General features: G+C 39.6%; 1 protein-coding gene across 1 annotated transcript in view; it reads left to right on the top strand.

Moving 5' to 3' along the window:
* LOC105869277 (transmembrane protease serine 11E-like) overlaps positions 1 to 21,881 on the top strand; it is a 94,689-nt gene that overhangs the window by 51,710 nt on the left and 21,098 nt on the right. The window contains exon 3 of the mRNA XM_075997747.1: positions 18,382 to 18,506. Within this exon, the coding sequence (XP_075853862.1) occupies positions 18,382 to 18,506 (125 nt within the window). The remainder of the gene's footprint in view (positions 1 to 18,381; positions 18,507 to 21,881) is intronic.

Here is a 21,881-nt window from a genome sequence, read left to right as displayed (position 1 = left end):
TACAGGCATGCATCGTCATGCCTGGCTAATTTTTTCTACATATTTTTAGTTGGCCAATTAATTTCTTTCTATTTTTAGTAGAGACAGGGTCTCACTCTTGCTCAGGCTGGTTTTCGAACTCCTGACCTTGAGCAATCCTCCCACCTTAGCCTCCCAGAGTGCTAGGATTACAGGCGTGAGCCCGGCCTGCCATTTTATTTTAAACTATTCTTTGAGCATGGAATGATCAACACATGAATTTTGTAAATACACACACACACACACACACACACACACACACACACACACATACACATACACACACCAGAAGGTGAAAGAAAACTATCAGGAAGAGGTCTGGGAAGAGAAGAACATACTTCATATTTATCAAATATATTTATTGTGGAGGGGGGTATATGCTATTATATGTAACAGCATGACTGATTATAATTAAAGGTAAGCAGACTGAATTTATAGGCATTCACATCTACACACAGTTAGGTAGTTGAAGGTGCAACGAGTAATATTGAAATGAAACAAAATGAACAATTGTAATTTTGGGTTTTTTTTTGAGACAGAGTCTAGATTGCTGGAGTGCCCAGCTAGGGTGCCGTGGCATCAGCCTAGCTCACAGCAACCTCAAACTCCTGGGCTCAAGCAATCCTCCTGTCTCAGCCTCCCCAGTAGCTGGGACTACAGGCATGCACCACCACGCCAGGCTAATTTATTCTATATATATATATTTTTAGTTGTCCAGATAATTTCTTTCTATTTTTAGTAGAGACAGGGTCTTGCTCTTGCTCAGGCTGGTTTCGAACTCCTGACCTTGAGGGATCCTCCCACCTTGGCCTCCCAGAGTGCTAGGATTACAGGTAACAATTGTAATTTTTACTTAATAGAGTAAGCACGGTTTCTCAAAGTGTGGCCCATGGACGCCCTGCAGTAGAGTCAATGAGTGCTTACTCAAAATAGTTGAGGTCAGCTCTCATCCCAGAAATTTTAATGAATCTCTGGTTGAGGCATGAGAATCATATTTTAAAAATTAACGCAATATAATTCTTTTTTTTTTTTGAGACAGTGTCTCACTCTGTTTCCCAGGCTAGAGTAAGTGCCGTGCGTCAGCCTAGCTCACAGCAACCTCAAACTCCTGGGCTCAAGCGATCCTCCTGCCTCAGCCTCCCAAGTGGCTGGGACTACAGGCATGCACCACCATGCCCGGCTAATTTTTTCTATATATATTAGTGGGCCAATTAATTTCTTTCTATTTATAGTAGAGACGGGGGTCTTGCTCTTGCTCAGGCTGGTTTCAAACTCCTGACCTTGAGCGATCCACCCGCCTCGGCCTCCCAGAGTGCTAGGATTATAGGCGTGAGCCACTGCGCCTGGCCTGCAATATAATTCTTATTCACCCTAAAGTTTGAGAAGCACTGACCGTGTAAAGACAAAAAAGAAAGGAATTTGTGAGGCTGAAATAAATTAAAGCATACATGAAATAGGTCATTTGAAAAGAGGTAACCCTTTGTTTTATTTAAATTGGTATAATTATATCTTAATGGGAGGTGCTGTCTTCCAAGTCACCTTTCCCTCGGAGGTACAAGAGTACTCATTTATGCAACAGGGTGATGATTAAGAAGGAGAGGGTAACGAGAAGGTATGAGAAACTAAAGGGAGATACAGACAGTTTTTGGGTAGTTTGTGTCAAATAGAGAAGGTGCTCTTATTTGAATTTTAAGAATGTGTTTGTTCATAGTAAAACTAATCTACCAATGTCACCCCCTGGTATTAGTCAATAGTGACACTGAAGGGACACTCCATTGAAGTTTAGGTTCTGAGTTAATGTATGATTGTTCTGCAAGTATTTAATATGCCCACAATTCTCCTTCATCTAAGACCAGCCCTGGTCCATAAAACAACTATTAGTGAGTTCTTGTTATGTAATAAAAAATCCCGTGTGGAAGAAAACTGTCTGTTGAGCACCTACTATATACTGTGGATTTTGTAAAATCAATTTCACTGAATTTTTTTTTTTTTTTTTTTTTGAGACAGAGTCTCACTTTGTTGTCCAGGCTAGAGTGAGTGCCGTGGCGTCAGCCTAGCTCACAGCAACCTCAAACTCCTGGGCTCGAGCGATCCTCCTGCCTCAGCCTCCCAAGTGGCTGGGACTACAGGCATGCGCCACCATGCCCGGCTAATTTTTTCTATATATATTAGTGGGCCAATTAATTTCTTTCTATTTATAGTAGAGACGGGGGTCTCGCTCTTGCTCAGGCTGGTTTCTCACTCTTGACCTTGAGCAGTCCGCCCGCCTTGGCCTCCCAATTTCACTGAATTTTGATAATACTTTGAGAAATGGGTATTGTTTTCTTTCCTTTTTAAAAGATGGAGTAACGGTGATATAGATTGTCCAGGCTTCTGTTAAGTTTTGGATCTCTAATCTAACCCTGGTCTTTCTGGCTTTAAAGTCTATGTTCTTTCCCCTGTAACTTTACCAAAGTAGAATCTTTGGAAAGTTTATGCTCTAAAACAGAAATGAAACATATGCACACATATACACATATGGAGAAAATGTGACTATATTGGCAAAAAACGCCAGATAATATAAAGATTAATATGAAATAATGCACATTTATGTTGAGGGAGGAAGGGTGAAGATACAATTTTGCTTTTATTTGTGGATTTTAAAAACATTTAAAGAATTCACTGGCTACCATTATTTAATTTTCTTAAGACTGTTTTTGTATTTAAATAAGACGAGCAGTGACCTAATTTTTCCATATTATTTAAAAGGTGATCAGTGACTGAGAGTATAGTGCTTCAATTGCATCATCTCTGTTTTCTAAAAAGGATTCTGTTTGTTATATTGTGAAAATCAAGTTCATCTTAGTGCGGCATTTCATGGAACTAAGTTATTGGTCTGCAGTAACTGTAACTATCAAATGGACCTTTGTCATTCTGTCATTGTTGCCTAATTTCCTACAAAATTATGTCACTGCTTCAACATAAAGAGGAGATAAATAGAAACATTGAAGAAAAATAGCACTATCTTGTACTGCAGTATCAGCACGGAGGTTTTTAAATGTGCCTGATGGCTTTAGAGCAGGAGCCCCCAAACTTTGTAAACAGGGGGCCAGTTCACTGTCCCTCAGACCATTGGAGAGTGCGCACTGTGGGCCCGGGACGAGTTGGCTGCTAAGCAGGACAGGCAGCGGGGCGGCATGTGGCCCGAAGGCCATAGTTTGAGGACGCCTGCTTTATAGCTTGAGAATGGGGGGGTTGAGCAGTCGTGGAGCAGGTCTTCTGAGATGGTAGGTGGTGAAATGAGTTTTCTGGCTTGTTTCATGGCTCTATCAGGGCTAGGGTTTATAGGAACTGCACTGAGTTCTTCAAGCACACTTTTGGACCTGCTCTCATTGAAGATAATGCATGAAAATTGTGAAGAATATTCTCACAGGCTCAGACATAATTGAACAGGTTTGAAATGACTGGATGAGAGAGTGGGAAAGCTTTAAAAGGTTGAGAAAGAAAAATGGGCTGCAGAGACACCAACTCATGCCAGAACCTGCAAGCCCAACTTTCTTCTCCCAGATACATACATGGCCTGTGTGGTTGGCTAATTTTTGAGATTTTTAGAATGGTGATTCTAAGATAACAGAATTAATCTTACGGGAATCCAAAATACCACATTATCTTGTAACATTTCATCTGAAGATGCCAAATGATACCTCCTTTTTGAAGCTCCGAAGGCAGACACAGGATTTAGCACTATGTTTAAAGTTGAACCGTGAGTCAGCGCAAGACAAAATAATAATTGCTATCATTTGTTTCTCATGTCCTATGTGCCAACTACTCTCCTAAAACATCATGTGTGTTTAACCTTTGTAACAACCTATGGTTATATTATTATACCCATTTTCCAGATGAGAAAACTGAGGCACAGACGGGTAGCATTATTTGTCCAGAGGTAATAAATGGCAGAACTGGTAATTAACACAGATTCACCTGACTTCAAAGCCTGTCCCATGCTCTTAATCACAATGCTATACCATTCCCACCATGTCTCCTTTGTCTGACTAGCTGGCTCTTCTACTACTCTGTCTTATTATGTTAAAATATACAAAATTTATATTTTCAAGTAAAAATGTTATATTCAAAGGATAATCCTTGATATAGATCTGTGGAGTTGGTAGACAGGAAGCATTGCTATATGCATGCTATAATGTAAAGAATTAAAATGCTCAAGGATTAGATAATTTGCATGTGGTCACAGGAATGGGTGAGTCAGTCAATACCAGAGATGAAATCTGTCCTCCCAGTGCACCTGTACACTGAGTCCAATATAGTCAAGTGAAGAGTTAAACTAACACAGATGATGACATGACCCAAGAAATATTATTGTTATTACTTATTACCATTTGAGCCTGTGTAAAAATATACGGTCCTTTTAAAGTTAGTTATTTCACATTAAAATCGTGTCAGGTCACATTTAGTAAAATTTAGAGAGAGTACATATAGTAGGAGTAAAAATATTCTTTCATATATATGTGTGTGGGTATGCATATGTTCACCTGTGTGTGTATATATGCATGTATGTACTATGTTCACAATTCCAACATACGTTTTCTCATTTGATATTTATCAACAACCCTGTGAGGCAGGGTAATAATTTTAATATTACCCTGACTTTACAGTTAGGGAAACCAAAAGTTAGGAAGACTGAGACTTCCAAATCTCTGAATAAGTTATTGATAGAACTGGAATTTGAACACACATGTTCTCACCTCACCCTGTACTTTCTAGTCCTCTCTGCTTTTTTTTTTTTTTTTTTTTTGAGACAGAGTCTCACTTTATTGCCCAGGCTAGAGTGAGTGCCGTGGCGTCAGCCTCGCTCACAGCAACCTCAAACTCCTGGGCTCAAGCAATCCTTCTGCCTCAGCCTCCCAAGTAGCTGGGACTACAGGCATGTGCCACCATGCCCAGCTTACTTTTTTCTATATGTATTAGTTGGCCAATTAATTTCTTTCTATTTATAGTAGAGACGGGGGTCTCACTCTTGCTCAGGCTGGTTTCGAACTCCTGACCTTGAGCAATCCCCCCACCTTGGCCTTCCAGAGTGCTAGGATTATAGGTATGAGCCACCACCCCTGGCCCTCTCTGCTTTCTCTACCAGGTCATGATCCCAGGAACCACAGATGCTTCCTTGGTTAAGCAGAGCTAACTTTCCTTGACCTCCAGACAATTAACCTTAATCTTAACGTCTCAACTTTTCTAATCAAGAAACCACCACTGATGATAAATGAAAACATCTGAAATATTTCACACTGATCTTTCAAATTACACGGTACATTCAAGCCACTATTAAGCACTTGCACATAAATGACTGGATTCAACAACAAAGCTGGATGTGGCCTTCTAGAAAGAGTTCTAAGTCCTTGCACCGAACTGTGTACATCATGGCTGACAATTGGCAGCTGCCTGACTCATAAATTCTTAGAGCCGGCTAGGTCCAAAGATGAGTGCTTTTCTACATTTTGTTCACTGGCTGAACCCCTTTTCCCACACAGAAGGCCTGACACAAACTCCTGATGTCTGAGCAGAATTGCTGTTGGACAGGCCGGGCGCAATGGCTCACACCTGTAATCCTAGCTCTCTGGGAGGCCAAGGCGGGCGGATTGCTCGAGGTCAGGAGTTCGAAACCAGCCTGAGCAAGAGCGAGACCCCTGTCTCTACTATAAATAGAAATAAACTAATTGGCCAACTAATATATATAGAGGAAAAGATTATCTGGTACACTATTTTTACTTAATTTTCTCTAACAGCATGATTTTGAAATACAAATAATAAATCTAATACTGATAAATCAGAAGGCCAAGGTTCCAATTGAGGAGCCCCTTGTAACAAGCTCTATGAACGTAAGCAAATGACTTCCATTTTCTTGTTTAGTGGATAAAGACCCGAGCTTCGGCGTCAAACAGCTTCAGTTTAGTCCTAACTCTGTCTCTACTAGCAGCTCTGAGGCTACTCACCCTCGCTAAGGCTACACGTCACCACCAACAAATAGAGACAGGGATAGGCCCGAACTCACAGGGCTCTTCTGAATCTTAAATAAAATAACACAGAGCATCTGGTGCCATGCCAAGCACACCGCAACTACTCCAGAACTGTTGGCTACTGTCATTATTTCCTCCTTTATAATGAGAAATTAATTTTAAAGTGAGTTGAAAAACCCGTCCCGATGCCTCACATATGCCTGAGGGGGTAAGAGGAGGGAGGGAAAGCAGAACTCTGTCCCACCCCGTCCAACAGCAATTCTTTTTTTTTTTTGAGACAGAGTCTCATTTTGTTGCCCAGGCTAGAGTGAGTGCTGTGGCGTCAGCCTGGCTCACAGCAACCTCAATCTCCTGGGCTCAAGTGATCCTCCTGCCTCAGCCTCCCAAGTAGCTGGGACTACAGGCATGCGCCACCATGCCCGGCTAATTTTTTCCTCTCTCTATATTAGTTGGCCAATTAATTTCTTTCTATTTATAGTAGAGATGGGGTCTTGCTCTTGCTCAGGCTGGTTTTGAACTCCTGACCTTGAGCAATCCTCACGTCTCCCAGAGTGCTAGGATTACAGGCGTGAGCCACCACGCCCGGCCAATAGTGTACTTCTTTTCCAAGTGCAGAATCTGCAAGAGAATTAGGAAATATGTTTCTTGATGTTCTCTTTTCCCAAAGATAATGGCAGTTTACCTTGATTACAAAAACTCTGTTTTGCATATTGAAATATTATCAGATTTAGCTATGAGTGACAAGGAAGCCCAGAGTCACAGTGGATTACTGTGGATAAAATGGAATTTTATTCTGTTTAATTGAAAACAAGTCCAGAGGTAGGCAGGTAATAGCCAATAGGTAGGTTCACAAAGTAATTAGGAATCTGGGCTCCTGGTATCATGCTGACCCGCTAACATGAACACGTGCCTTACAAATCATGGTCCAGTGTGGTAGTCTGAGCTGTGGTTAGCAAATATATGTTCTTTATGTGAAGTGCACATTAGGATTCTAGCCACTGAAATAGAGACTTGTTGGTCAGAACTTAATCATAGGGTGACTCGTCTGAACATGGGACACTATTCTATTTTCCAGGTGTCAATGTGCCTAACTAAATATCAAAGTTTCTATTATTAAGAAAAAAAGAATAAATATCTGGGCATCTCTAACATAGACATAATACATTTTAATGAGAAGAGGTACATCCCACTGTGATGAGCAGTATGCAGGTGGATACATGGGTCTGAAGTTTAGGCAAGTGAGCTGAGCTGCAGTTATAGAATTGGTAGCCATTAGCATATAGATACGAAGTAAAACCATAGACATTGGTAACTAAAAATATTTGGTTCTTCTGGATAAAATATTACTTTTCTTATAGTTTTATGGTGTTAATTTACACAGAAAATTCTACCTTATATTCTAATGTGAACCTGAGCTTATTTCACTACGTTATTAAAGTGACAATATATTAGAATATGATTAAGTTAAAGTGAGTATATAATAATCAATTTCACAAATTTCACAAATCATGTGTTCCATCCCCAAATTAAAACTCAATACTTACATATATTATAGGTCAATAATTAGGGCAGGAAATTCATTAATCAAGAAAACTCACATTTGTTTTTGAAAGAATCATATAAAAATTAGGAGGGTCTATAAATTTTCCAGTAGCTAGCCATTGCTAAATTAATTCAGACAGGTTTTCTTATATATAGGAATTTCTAGATGATTTTAGGGATTCTTGGTGTATGGTTTAGAGTGCTGGGCCAGGGAAATAACAACCTAGAGCTACAGTCCCCAGTGCCAGGCCATGGACCAGTACCCGTCCATGGCCTGTTAGGAACCAGGCTGCCCAGCAGGAGGTGAGCTGCGGGCAAGCAAGTGAAACTTCATCTGTATTTACGGCCACTCGCCATTGCTCACATCACCAACTGAGCTCTGCCTCTTGTAAGACCAGGGATGGCATTAGATTCTCATAGGAGCAAAAACCCCACTGTACACTCTGCATGTCAGGGAGCTAGCTTACCCACTTCTTATGAGAATCTAATGCCTGGGCCGGGCAGGGTGGCTCACGCCTGTAATCCCAGCACTCTGGGAGGCCTAGGTGGGCGGATTGCTCAAGGTCAGGAGTTCAAAACCAGCCTGAGCAAGAGCGAGACCCCATCTCTACTATAAATAGAAAGAAATTAATTGGCCAACTAATATACATATAGAAAAAAATAGCCGGGCATGGTGGCGCATGCCTGTAGTCCCAGCTACTTGGGAGGCTGAGGCAGGAGGATTGCTTGAGCCCAGGAGTTTGAGGTTGCTGTGAGCGAGGCTGACGCCGCCACAGCACTCACTCTAGCCTCGGCAAATAAGTGAGACTCTGTCTCAAAAAATACAAAACAACAACAAAAAAGAATCTAATGCCTGATGATCTGAGGCAGAGCTGAGGCGGTGCTGCTCGCCCTGGGGAGCAGCTGCAGATACAGATTATCATTAGCAGAGAGGTTTGACTGCATGGAGCCCACAATAAATTAAATTGTCTCCCATCACTGCCAGACGGGACTGCCTAGTTGCAGGAAAACAAGCTCGGGGCTCCCAGTGCATCTGCATGATGGTGAGATGTATAATTATTTCATTATATATTACAGTGTAATAATAAAAGAAATAAAGTGCACAATAAATGCAATGTGCTTGTATCATCCTGAAACCATCCCTCTCCCAACCCAGTCCATGGAAAAAATTGTCTTCCATGAAACCAGTCCCTGGTGACAAAAAGGCTGGGGACTGCTGACCTAGAGGACATCACAGGGTGTTAGCATGTGTTCCAACTGGCACATCCAGGCACTTTTTTTTTTTTTTTGGAGATAGAGTCTCACTCTGTTGCCCAGGCTAGAGTGAGTGCCGTGGCATCAGCCTGGCTCACAGCAACTTCAAACTCCTGGGCTCAAGCGATCCTCCCGCCTCAGCCTCCTGAGTAGCTGGGACTACAGGCATGTGCCACCATGCCCAGCTAATATTTTTGTATATATTTTTAGTTGGTCAATTAGTTTCTTTCTATTTTTAGTGGAGACGGGGTCTCGCTCTTGCTCAGGCTGGTTTCGAACTCCTGACTTCGAGCGATCCACCCGCCTCCTTGGCCTCCCAGAGTGCGAGGTTTACAGGTGTGAGCCACTGTGCCTGGCCCAGGCACATTTTAATCAAGGTCTGGAATTTTTTTTTATTATATAATAGTTGTAAATATTTTCGAGATACATGTGATATTTTGATACCCATATACAATATGTAATGATCAAATCAGGGTAATTGGGATATCTATCACCTCAAACATTTATCTTTTCTTGTGTTGGGAACATTATAATTCTTCTCTTTTAGCTATTTAGAATATACCATGAATTATTGCTAACTATAATTTCCCTACTATTATATAATAGTAGAATTTATTTCTTCTTTTTAACTATATTTTTGTATCCCATCAGCTTCTTCATGTAAGTAGTCAAGTATGACTTTAACTTCAAAAATCAAAGTAGGACTTTGCCATAGGTAGGAGACTTGGATTATTTCAAATAATTTGCAGTCCCTTAGTTTGACTGCAAATTATTCCAAATTTTCTAAGATCGAAATTTTCTAACATTTTTTAACATTTTCCAACAGAAAAATGATGCATTTGAAAACCTACATGAAGGCTGATGTTTAATAAATACTGAATGTTAATTATTACATTAAGCATTCTGGGTTATTTGAGGCATGGAACATTATTAGCTTTTGTGAAAATTAAAGAGCATCTCTAGATCAATTTAAATCTCCACTGGGTTTCTAACAGATGAAGAAAATGAGAACACACGCCATCATACACACTGGGGGCCAGGGGATGCTGGGACTTGTGTGATGTTGAATGTGCTCTCAGGTTTTTCATCTGTTCAAACTGAGACTGAGATACAGGTCACTGGTCTTCCAGTTCAGAGCCATTTCCACCGTATCACATCAACTCTCATAGAGGGCATCTAGACAAAGTCACGAGCAAGATTTAGTAGGAAAACAGCTAACATTATGAAAAGTTTCTGAAAGTCTGAAGCTATATATTAGTGGTCACAAGAGTGTCTTTAGCTCAGGATTCTTTTTTTTTGAGACAGAGTCTGGTTCTGTTGCCCAGGCTAGAGTGCCATGGCATCAGTCTAGCTCGCAGCAACCTCAAACTCCTGGGCTCAAGCAATCCTGCTGCCTCAGCCTCCTAAGTAGTTGGGACTACAGGCATGCGCCACCATGCCCAGCTAATTTATATATATATATATATATATATATTTTAGTTGTCCAGATAATTTCTTTCTATTTTTAGTAGAGACAGGGGTCTTGCTCTTGCTCAGGCTGGTTTCGAACTCCTGACCTTGAGCAATCCTCCTGCCTCGGCCTCCCAGAGTGCTAGGATTACAGGCGTGACCCACCATGCTCTACCTAGCTCAGGTTTCTTAACCATTTTTCTTCTGATAAACTTGCCATGACATATCAGCACACTGCCTGTTAATTCTAATTTTTATTACACACTTAAAAGTGTGTTCAATTCCCTAAGACTGGCTGCATTAGCATCCCTTGTTAACTTCGCTGTAGGGTATTGCTGCTTTTAAAGTTGCTAACTCGGGCTGGGTGTAGTGGCTCATGCATGTAATCTTAGCACTCTAGGAGGCTGAGGTGGGAGGATCATTTGAGATCAGGAGTTTGAGACCAGCCTGAGCAAGAGCGAGATGCCTCTACTAAAAAATGAGAAAGAAATTAGCTGAACAACTACAAATATATAGAAAAAATTAGCCGAGCATGGTGGCACGTGCCTGTAGTCCCAGCTACTCGGGAGGCTGAGGCAGGAGGATCGCTTGAGCCCAGGAGTTTGAGGTTGCTGTGAGCTAGGCTGATACTCTAGCACTCTAGCCCGGGCAACAGAGAGAGACTCTGTCTCAAAAAATAAATAAACAAATAAATAAAGTTGCTAACTCAGATCATACCAATTTATTATGATATCTCAAACTGGAAAGAGTTTGAGAAAAAAAGCAAATATATTAGTGGAATTAAGACTCACAATAGCTCAATATATAAGTCTACAAACCCATACCTTATTATTTAATCATAACTTTAAGTATTTTGCACTCCATCTATCTGTAATTGTAAGTTTCTAGAGGTCAAAGTGTCAGCATAAATATGAGTTCGTAGTAACCTATGCAGCACCATATCTGGCTGAGAACTTAATAAGGACCTAGATGGTCACACAAAAAAGATGAGAAACATTCCTTCCTGTTGAGTTGTCACTGATATTTACATAACACACCTACCTAACACAGTCTGATGATATCGTATGCAGTCTTCACAACCTCTTTTTTTTTTTTTTTTTTTTGAGACAGAGTCTCGCTTTGTTGCCCAGGCCAGAGTGAGTGCCGTGGCGTCAGCCTAGCTCACAGCAACCTCAAACTCCCAGGCTTAAGCGATCCTCCTGCCTCAGCCTCCCGAGTTGCTGGGACTACAGGCATGCGCCACCATGCCCGGCTGATTTTTTCTCTATATATTAGTTGGCCAATTAATTTCTTTCTATTTATAGTAGAGACGGGGTCTCGCTCTTGCTCAGGCTGGTTTCGAACTCCTGAGTTCAAACGATCCGCCCGCCTCGGCCTCCCAGAGAGCTAGGATTATAGGCGTGAGCCACCGCGCTGGGCCCACCTCATTTTAAAGAAGGTGGGAGGAAAGATAGCATCTCGTGAGTTTTACGGTTGGTTAAATAAAGAAATGGTTAAATTCTGCTTTTTGCCAAAGTTAACAGTTACTAAGTGGTAGGATTTTCTCTCGCGATATTTACCAAGAACTTACTGCTATACTAAGTTATTATATATTTTCAAAAGTCCAGTTTTATGCCTATGATTTCAATAATCTTTAGATAATCTTTATAATGTGGAAATGCCTTCTGGAGCTATTTCAACAATAATTAAGAAAGTGTCATCATATATTAAAAAAAAATTCTCATGGAGCTTGGTGTCTCAATGACACCAAAACCCCCTTCCCCCACCCCCATAGCAAATTGCTTTATTGGGTAGTAATTGATGCTATTGACCAGTATTTAAGAATATACTAAGAGTATTACAAAATTAATTTCGTTCCATGCTAAGAATATTGTAGAGAATATAGTTTGTCACAGTATTCTTTTTATAACAACCTAAAATAATTGTGTTGCTGCTGGACAGATGCTATGTTTTTATCTTATGGCTAACACGAATAATGTTCCTGAGCAAGGTTTGCTTGTTTATTTTTTGCTTTTGTTTAGTTTTGTTTCTGAGTTGGCTGCTAGAAGGTTACCTACCAGTTTCGTGGCCTGACTTAAGTAAATATCTAGATGGGAATTATAATATGTGGTTTTAGCACTATTCCCATTTTATGTTTTCACTTATGTTTTGCTTTCATCTTACATTTCTAAATTTAATTTAATACCATACACACATGCTCCATATTTGTGTGTGTGTGTATATGCTTATATATATATATATATATAGTCTATATAAGCTACCTTAAATAGTCTGTTACAAGTGGGATATAAATAAAAACATTCATAAGAGAAATAATGAATTTCCGATCATTTGTCTGGTGTTATAAAAAGAACATGGAAATCATTGTCTGGTACCATCTTGTTATAATTGTAACTTTTATTTATTTATTTATTTTGAGACAAATTCTTGCTCTCTTGCCCAGGCTAGAGTGGTGCTACATCAGCCTAGCTCACAGCAACCTCCAACTCCTGGGCTCAAATGATCCTCCTGCCTCAGCCTCCCGAGTAGCTGGGAGTACAGGCACGTGCCACCACACCCGGCTATTTTTTTCTATTTTTAATAGAAATGGGGTTTGGCTCTTGCTTAGGCTGGCCTTGAACTCCTGAGTTCAAGTGATCCTCCTGCATCGGTCTCCCAAAGTGCTAGGATTGCAGGCATGAGCCACCATGCCCGGCCACTATAATTGTAAATTGTATATGAGAACTACACATAATTATTATTTTAGGGGATGTGCACATTATAATTCAGTCCAAGAACCTGGCAGATACTATTAGATACTTTATAAATGTATTTTGTCTATCAGTGGACAGGAAAGAAATATGCTATTTGTAATTTCTTTTTGTAGAGACAGAGTCTTGTACTTGTAGAGGTGCAATCATAGCTCATTGTAATCTCAAGCTCATGGGCTCGAGCAATCCTCCTAACAGCCTCCCAAGTGGCTAAGACTACAGGTGTGCACCACCATGCCTAGCTAATTTTTCTATTTTTTGTAGAGATGGAGGTCTCAATCTGTTGTCCAGCCTGGTCTCAAATTCCTGGCCTCAAGCAATCCTCTCACCTTGACTTCCCAAAGCAATGGGATTACAGGCATGAGCCACCATACCTAGCCTCTAATTTTATAAGAAGTCATTTGCTTGTATTTCTTCTTTCTAAAAAAATAACAGCAATGAAAACATTGTCCATGCACACATATATAAAATTATATTTTATTTCTACTGTAGGTATTTTTATAGTCTTTTTTGAGAAACTATGAGAAAAATTGAAGATCTCATCAATGTCTGCTGGTATGAGCTTTCCACAAAGTAAAAAACATTTAAAATATTTGTGTGGATACCATAAGCAGGCATAATCCTATGAGCAAAGCTAGTGTCAAATGCATACTAAATACTGAATATATTTATTAATTGACATTTTAAATCTTAAGCACTGACTTAGGAAATTTGCAATATCATAAAGTAGTATGCTGCTACTTCATTGTGATTTTCTTTCTTTGTGCTTTTGTTCATACATTCAATGACCCTGTATAATATGTGTCACCTGAAATTAATGTCTCCTTATTTGCATTTGCACTTTCTGTGCTATGCTAACATTTTTACAATAGATAGAACACATCCTTGGGAAATTATATAATTTAATTACCAGTGAAATAGAAATATTAACCACAAAGATTGATCATTGCATGAAGTATTTTATTGAATCAGGCTTTACTTAAATATCAGTTGTTCTTCCTAATGCCTGATCTGTCTTTCCTTGTGGGTACTAGTCAAAGTTCTTTTCTAGGATTAGAGTGGACTCCAAGTGCACTAAGAGAGATTGACACATATTGTGGCACTGACAAATGATCAGCTCAATTGGTTTAGTCAGCTTCAATTCAATTTCTTCTGTGAACATTTCTTGAGTATGTGGTCAAAGAATATAGAGAAAAGTAAGGCTCAGACCCCATCCTCTAGGAGCTTAAAATGTACATGTCAACATGATGCGCAGGAATGAATAGACCTGACTAGAGGGGATTTTTTTTTTGAGACAGAGTCTCACTCTGTTGCCCAGGCTAGAGTGCCGTGGCATCAGCCTAGCTCACAGCAATCTCAAACTCCTGGGCTCAAGCAATCCTCCTGCCTCAGCCTCCCAAGTAGCTGGGACTACAGGCATGCACCACTTTGCCTGGCTAATTTTTCTATATATTTTTAGTTGGCCAATTAATTTCTTTCTAGTTTTAGTAGAAATGGGGTCTTGCTCTTGCTCAGGCTGGTTTCGAACTTCTGACCTTGAGCAATCCCCCCACCTCGGCCTCCCAGAGTGCTAGGATTACAGGTGTGAGCCACCCTGCCCAGCCATAGAGGGGATTTTTGAACTGGTTCTTAAATGCATACAGGGCTTGATGATCCAAGCAAAGAATAGACTCCAAGTTACTCCACATAAGAGGCAGGAGGAGCAAAAGCAAAGAGCTCTTGAAGAAGAAGGGACTCAGGCTAAGGGAAGCCTTTACAGAAAAGTCTGCTGATTCCCTAAGTAGCTGATAATAATGCTTTGGAACCACCAATTTTGTATAAATTCTGAACATGTTCATTCAAAACAGCTCAGCTGGACTGAGAACTGGTAAAACATGAGAACTGAGAATATCGGTGCTGCTTATCATTGGGAAGAGTGAGCAGAGTTCAAGACCTGCTGTTTGGTCAGGACATGGTGGTGTTGAGTAGGGGCTTGTTCTCGTAAATTTTCCTTGAAGCACCGTGCACCTTGACTTAGCATCTTCCAGTACTCTCCATAAGGTTTATTTGCATTAGCACCTTTCTCCCCTTGCCTTCTTGTTTTCGTTGCTGCTTTTCCTTTTTTAGTACTATTCTAAAGAATGACACCTTAAATAATAAAAGCAATGAACTCTGGACATATTGCTCATCTTCTGACAATTTAGGGCTAATAAAAATGTACACAGACTTTAACTGGTATAGTCACTTGGCTTGTCACTAATTACACATCCCAAAATTGGAAGAAAAAGATCATAGAAAGCAATTTAATATCCCTGAAGCTATTAAAATTCATCCAGTCTATATGAAGGTAATTTTACATAAGGAGATTCAGATAACAGGTAGAAATAATGATTGGACAATTGTTTACGTTCAGGAGAAAGTTAATTACACAAGTATTTATTGATATATAGAATTAATTTATTCCTCCACTTCACTGATTTTTTTTTTTGAGCACACTCCCTACCACATCTAATTTGGAGTTATTCAGTATTGAATCACTTGCCGAAGGAAAAAAAAGTCAGAAGCAGCGTCAAATATACCTCAATAAAGCTGAAAAAAATAAAGTGAATCAGTTTGAAAAGCAATGCCATACAGACTGGGCAAGGAGAAGATAATGTTTCAAATGACAACCATGTTAGCAATGTGAGCATTATTATTATTATTAATAATTAAAATAGTGATTATAATAATCATCCTTATTATTTATACAACAATTTTTCTGCTTGGGAGCTCCAAGTACTAAAGCATCTTGTCCTTTTTATCTCCACATAGCTCATTAGGTTGGGAGGGGTCAGGAATTATTATTCCTATTTTTCATATGGAGAAAATAAGAGAGAGAGCTGAATCTGCCAGTATAAGACTATCTGATAAATAAATTGGTTACAGGGCTCAGAAATGCAAACTTTTAATTGCTTGTTCCAAGTGTTTTGGGCTGTATTCTCTTTTCTCTTTATCCCAGGCTGTCCCTCTTGTCTCCTTCTAAGCCACCAAGAGGAGAATGTCACTAAAATAATTGTCGGAGGTGGTAATCAGGAAAGGGGGGACAGTGGTACCTTGAATACAATAGTCACGTGAACTCCATGAAAAGACATGTATAATCGCCTTCATTTATTTTTTCTTCTTTTAAAAATCTCTCTCTCTCGTCTAATTAAAAAGCTCTGCTGCTTATTGTTAACAAAAAAATCCACCATGAAACCAAAAAAATACATAAATTAAAATGAAAGTTTCTCTCTTTTTTCTTATTCCACTTCTTACTGTTAACAATTTGGTATGTCTCCCTCTCTCTATATTTTTAATGTACACACACACACACATATATATAGTTTTATTATTTATAAAAACTAGAACATAGAAAGCATATTATCTAAAAAATATTTTCTTAAAATGTATCATCGACCTTTTCCATGTTAATACATGAGACCTACCTACCTCCTCAGTTTAATGACTGTGTTGTTTACTCTCTTGATAAAAAGCTATTGTATCAGTTCCAGTTGATATTTTTTTAGGAAAAAAGTTATGATAGAACAAACAATTTGTTTTGCATTTCACAATTTTACATAGCAATCATATACTTTTCATAATATTATCCTATTTTTATAAGCACACATTCATATTCTTCATCTCACATGTTTTGACATTAGTTGCGAAACCCTTCCCTTCCCGTTCCCCCCAAAGTTTTGCTTACGTCTGCTGTACACATCTCCTTTCTTCTCCAACAGATGAATAGCAAGCATTCAGGGAGGAAGGAACAGGAGTCAGTTTGGGGAGCTTCTTAGGTACAATTGCACATAAAGAAATAACCTCCTCATGGATAAATCTTTTTATATTGCAGTGACTGCCATTCTAGGAACAGGTGTTTGGAATCTCACTCAAGGGAAAACTGGAGATAGGGGAGGTTGGGGAGAGGAAGATGAAGTTTCCCTGGCTACAGCCCCATGGGGGAAAGCCTAGAAACAAGAGAGGAGACCAAGTAGAGTCCCTGGAGTCTTCTGCTACATCCTAGTGCCTTCAGCATGGGCAGAGTCATGTAGCAGTTATAACACCATAAACTTCTGTGACTATTTCCCTGTTCTGGGTCCAGGCAGGGCCAGGATGCAGTGATGACATGGCAGGGACCAGTATGATAATATCATCAGCCCCTGGTGCTATATCACCAGGAAACAGAGTCTCCTTGGTTCTTGTAAGCAAAAAAATAATTATTGTGAAATGTTTTGCAATTTGCAAGAAATTGACGCATTCATGATCTCGTTCTGGGTCCCACCGTGCTTTAGACAGAATGAGTATCCTGCCCCTTATTGATAGATGGAGAAACTGAACTCAGAATTTAAATGCTTTGTTTGAATCTCAGAGCTGGTAAGGGAAGGACTGGGCTTAGAATCCTCTTTATTCTGATTCAACACCTGGTGCTCCTCCAAGAGAACGTCACATTTTCCCCAAGTCCTCATGGACCAGACAGGTAGCACTTTGGAAAAAAGTACAGCACTTACCAGTATGGCAAATGCCTCAAAAAAAAATTTAAATACCAGTGTCATGTTTGCACTCCTTAGCCAGCTCTGACTTATTATTAAATATTTAATTTTCCCTTGTTTTTGAGTTTGCTTCCCAACTGTCATAACCCAAGGGAACAGTAGCTCCAGCAATTAAACAAAAACCAGGTTGACCAACTTTTTTCAGTAACGTGTTTTCTGGAGGCAGAACAAATGGGAGGGGTTAAGGGAATCTCAGGCAGGAAGGATTTCCTGAAGCTTAGAGGTAAATATTAGCTCAAAACCTCGGGTGCTTTGGAAAGGGGCCTCTGGTTATCTCTTATGTATACCCTCAAAGTTTGGTTTGGAAATTAATCAGAAAAAGAAGAAGAAGAATAGAATTAGGAACTCTACCTGGAACCAGACATGATTCGAGCTATAACATATTTCACAGGCCATTTAAGATTTCAGGATGTTAGTTAGAATAGCCTTCAAACATTTTTGTAGCTCCTACAGTGCCCAACTCTATACCAGGTACATAGCAAGCTCAGCAGGTGATAACTAACACTGACATTGCACTTTCTACATACAGGTGCTTTACAAAGAAAACTTTACTTAAACCTCACAATAATCCTATCATTATCATCTTCCTTTTATTAATGAAGGCAACTGAGGCATGGGGAAGTCAAGTTTCTTGCCTAATGTCAGACAGCCAGAGCCAGGTTTGGCTTCAGCAGCCTGGGGCCACGGTGTGTTGCAAATCAAGACAGTATACTACCATCTAACTGAATGTTTACTCCCCAGAAATATTTGTTTTGCCTAAGGAGTGGACATAGTGTGAGCTCTGATAATCCATCTATTTACTTGCTTCCGTAGGTCAGCTGCGGTGAGGGCTAGGAGGAGAGTGTGTCTGGAGCCCTGGGTTATTGGCCTCATCACTTTTATATGCCTGATTGTCCTGGCAGTGTGCATCGGACTCATTGTTCATTATGTGAGATACAGTAAGTATGAACTGCTCTGGTGCCCCGTGATTTACTGCAAATACATTTCCTGCTGCACCTGTTTTGATTTGCTTCTAGCTTGTTTATTCATCACTACGATTCATTTGCATAGCTTGTACAAAGAACTCTTTGCCTGCTTTGTCTCTTATTTAATCTCTTATTTAATCTTACTTAACAAGCCAAGAAGGATTCTTTCTTCTGTCTTTGATGTTGCATTGCTTTCTGCTGGGAATAACAGCATGCTAGTTTTCATATTTATTAATAATCAATAATCAAGTCGTAAATAGGAGAGAACCATAGGATAGCTAGAACCTAATGTCTTGCGTTGTTTGAGGTCACAAGGCGATCACCTTGATTCAAAATAATGCCAACTCATTGGAATCCTGACAGTGCCATAAATCAATTACACAATCAAGGGTCACAGGGAACTGGGCTCTCTTCTGTACTAGTAAGTTGGGAAAATGCTCACAGCGACATATTATTGAATAAGTGCCTGTTTCTGTTACTTAAAGCTCCTCTTGCGATATGTTGTCAGTGATTAAAGAGGATAGGATATGCTGAGGAGGTTAATTATAATTAAGTTCACTCTGAGGTTATCAGATACTTCACTGCTAGATGAATTGCTAGTTGCTATGTTATTAGAAAGGTCTCCAGGGTCCTTCAGGACTGTTCTAGGGTGTAACTAAGCTTCTGAAGTTTCCTTCTGCTCTGCCTCTTGCTTTAATTAGTTGACTCGGCTATGACCTGTTAGTTTAACATCTCCCTCTGTGACTAGATTATATTTTGATGTTCAAGGCCCCGTAACCATAGAAACTAATCACTTGATCCTAATTTACGTGGGAATTTGCTGAAGTTGCTTTCCAGTAAAGAGAAAGAGTGATCCATAAACTGATTATCTTCCTCCACTATCCTTAAAAGTTCAATCTCAATTTCCAAAGCAAGGTGGATTATTCTTGGTTAGTTTTAAAAAAATAGTTAAAGCAAAGATTTTTTTGGGGGGGTAGAATTAGCTCACATGCTGGTCTTTATATGTGGCATTTTGATAACAGATTTTTCTTGAGTATGCTTTTAATAAAAAAGAATTGCTGAAATAACTTTACAATTATACAGTTGTTGAGTATATATATATATATATATATATTTTTTTTTTTTTTTGAGACAGAGTCTCGCTTTGTTGCCCAGGCTAGAGTGAGTGCCATGGCATCAGCCTAGCTCACAGCAACCTCAAACTCCTGGGCTCAAGCAATCCTACTGCCTCAGCCTCCCGAGTAGCTGGGACTACAGGCATGTGCCACCATGCCCGGCTAATTTTTTTCTGTATATATTAGTTGGCCAATTAATTTCTTTATATTTATAGTAGAGACAGGGTCTCCGCTCTTGCTCAGGTTGGTTTCGAACTCCTGAACTCAAATGATCCGCCCTGCTCGGCATCCCAGAGAGCTAGGATTATAGGCGTGAGCCACCTCGCCCGGACCAGTTGTTGAGTATATTGAGTCCCATTATGTTTTAAGGATCATTATGGCTGCCTAGGACTATGTTTTACTCACTTCTGTGTTTCCAGAACTTAGCAGAATTCTGGCACCTGTTAGGTTCTATATCAATGCTTATTGAATACTGGATGATATAAATGAATGCGTCATACTTACGATATATTCTTGGGGCATACTTTGTCTTGTCTGACTTCACAAGGAATTCCTAATATTGTTAGGGGCCCAATTATCTCAGTGAAAGAAAATGTTCCTATTTTTCCTTTGCCTCTTCCCAAGCTAAGTTTTGTAAGGTTTATACATCTTACTCATATGTGTACAGTGAAAACTTGGTAGGATTTTTCCAGGAACCTGTTCTTAGATCCTGTTGTGATGATCAGTTGAGTAATATGGAACTTCTACTGCCTACACAGTACACCTGAATAAACAGGATTGCTGTGATGTGTGTTTCTGTTTTATATTTGTGACCTGCCCTCTGTTTTGGGGAGGTAAGAAGCACATGAGCAATTAGGAGCCAGCATGACAAAATAACCAAACAAATCTGTCACAGAGATAGATACGGATGAAGGTAATTGGATTTGGCCAAAACATCATTTTGACTCTCATTTCATAAAGCCTGGGATAGCACAGAATTCTGTGTGTAGTTTGTGTCTAGGTGTGGGGCTGCATTTCTGCCCCTCTGTGATTTGGATGTCAGAAGGCGAATCTGTTATGAGCAATATCATTGCAGGTTATAGAATCACAAACCTGCTGAAAAATTATCAATAAACTCACATTCATTGTTATTTATTTTGCTTTTCTGTTAATATCTTCAATGATATTTTTCAATAACTATACATACTATATATATATATAGATATATATTTCTGGCAGCTGGGAGTATGTTATAATGCTTAGTGGCCTGTTTAAGTCTATAGAGCAAAGTAAAATAGTGAATATAAATCATAAGTTGTAAATCTGGTTGAAAGTATATGGAATTGCTAATAGTTGACTATTTTTGACCCATACTGATGGCAATTTCAAATGAACCGATATAATAATTTAAAAAACCAGGTCTAAGGGTATTAAAGTGTCTATTGTCCTCCTCTCTAGAACTTTCCTAGTCACCATGTGATTAGATACCAGCAGCATCAGCATCACCTGGGAACTTGTTGGCAATGCAAAATCTTGGGTCCACATTTAGACCCATAATGTAACAGAATCTGCATTTTAACAGGCTCCCCAGGTGGCTAATTTGCACATTAAATTTTGAGAAGCAGCATTCTATAACAATGGTTGCAACCATATAGAAAGTTGTAGTTAACCATTAGATAGATGTTAGAAAATGCAAATATAATGGAACAGTCATTCACAAAGATGGTTATGAGTTCTTTTTCAATATTTCAATAAATTTAAAACCTTACTTGGAATGATGCATATTTTCAGGCATGTGCCTGCATTTTATGTCACTCTGGCCATTCAGGGGAAGGGAGGTGAGAAAAGATGGAAGAAAGGCAAAACCTCCCTAGTTCCTCACCCAGGTCCCTAATGCTCAGGATACCCTTGAACTTTTAGTGTCTCCAGGCTGCCACCAATCTCTTTTATTCATCAGCAGCCCCTCCTTAGGCCTTGCTGGAGTCTGACAGCAACTTTCTTCTTTTGCCACCAAATCCTTTGGCCTCTTTTTGGATGTCCAGGGTGCTCTTTTGAAATGTACCAGTCATTTTTTTGCATAACTTTTATGTAACAAAAGACTTCTCTGGTAGCTTCAATTAGTGGCTTTGGTTTTTGTTCCCCCCCCCACCCATCCCAAGAAGCAATTTGTAAAAGAAGTCTGTGCTTTGGAAGTTAGGCCTTGGCTGGAAGCTCAACTCTGTTTTTCCAGGCTATGCCATGTTGGGGTTAGCCA

The sequence above is a fragment of the Microcebus murinus genome, chromosome 26 (assembly GCF_040939455.1).
Source record: "Microcebus murinus isolate Inina chromosome 26, M.murinus_Inina_mat1.0, whole genome shotgun sequence".
Classification (NCBI taxonomy): Eukaryota; Metazoa; Chordata; class Mammalia; order Primates; family Cheirogaleidae; genus Microcebus; species Microcebus murinus.
This window is presented reverse-complemented; position numbering and strand designations above follow the sequence as displayed.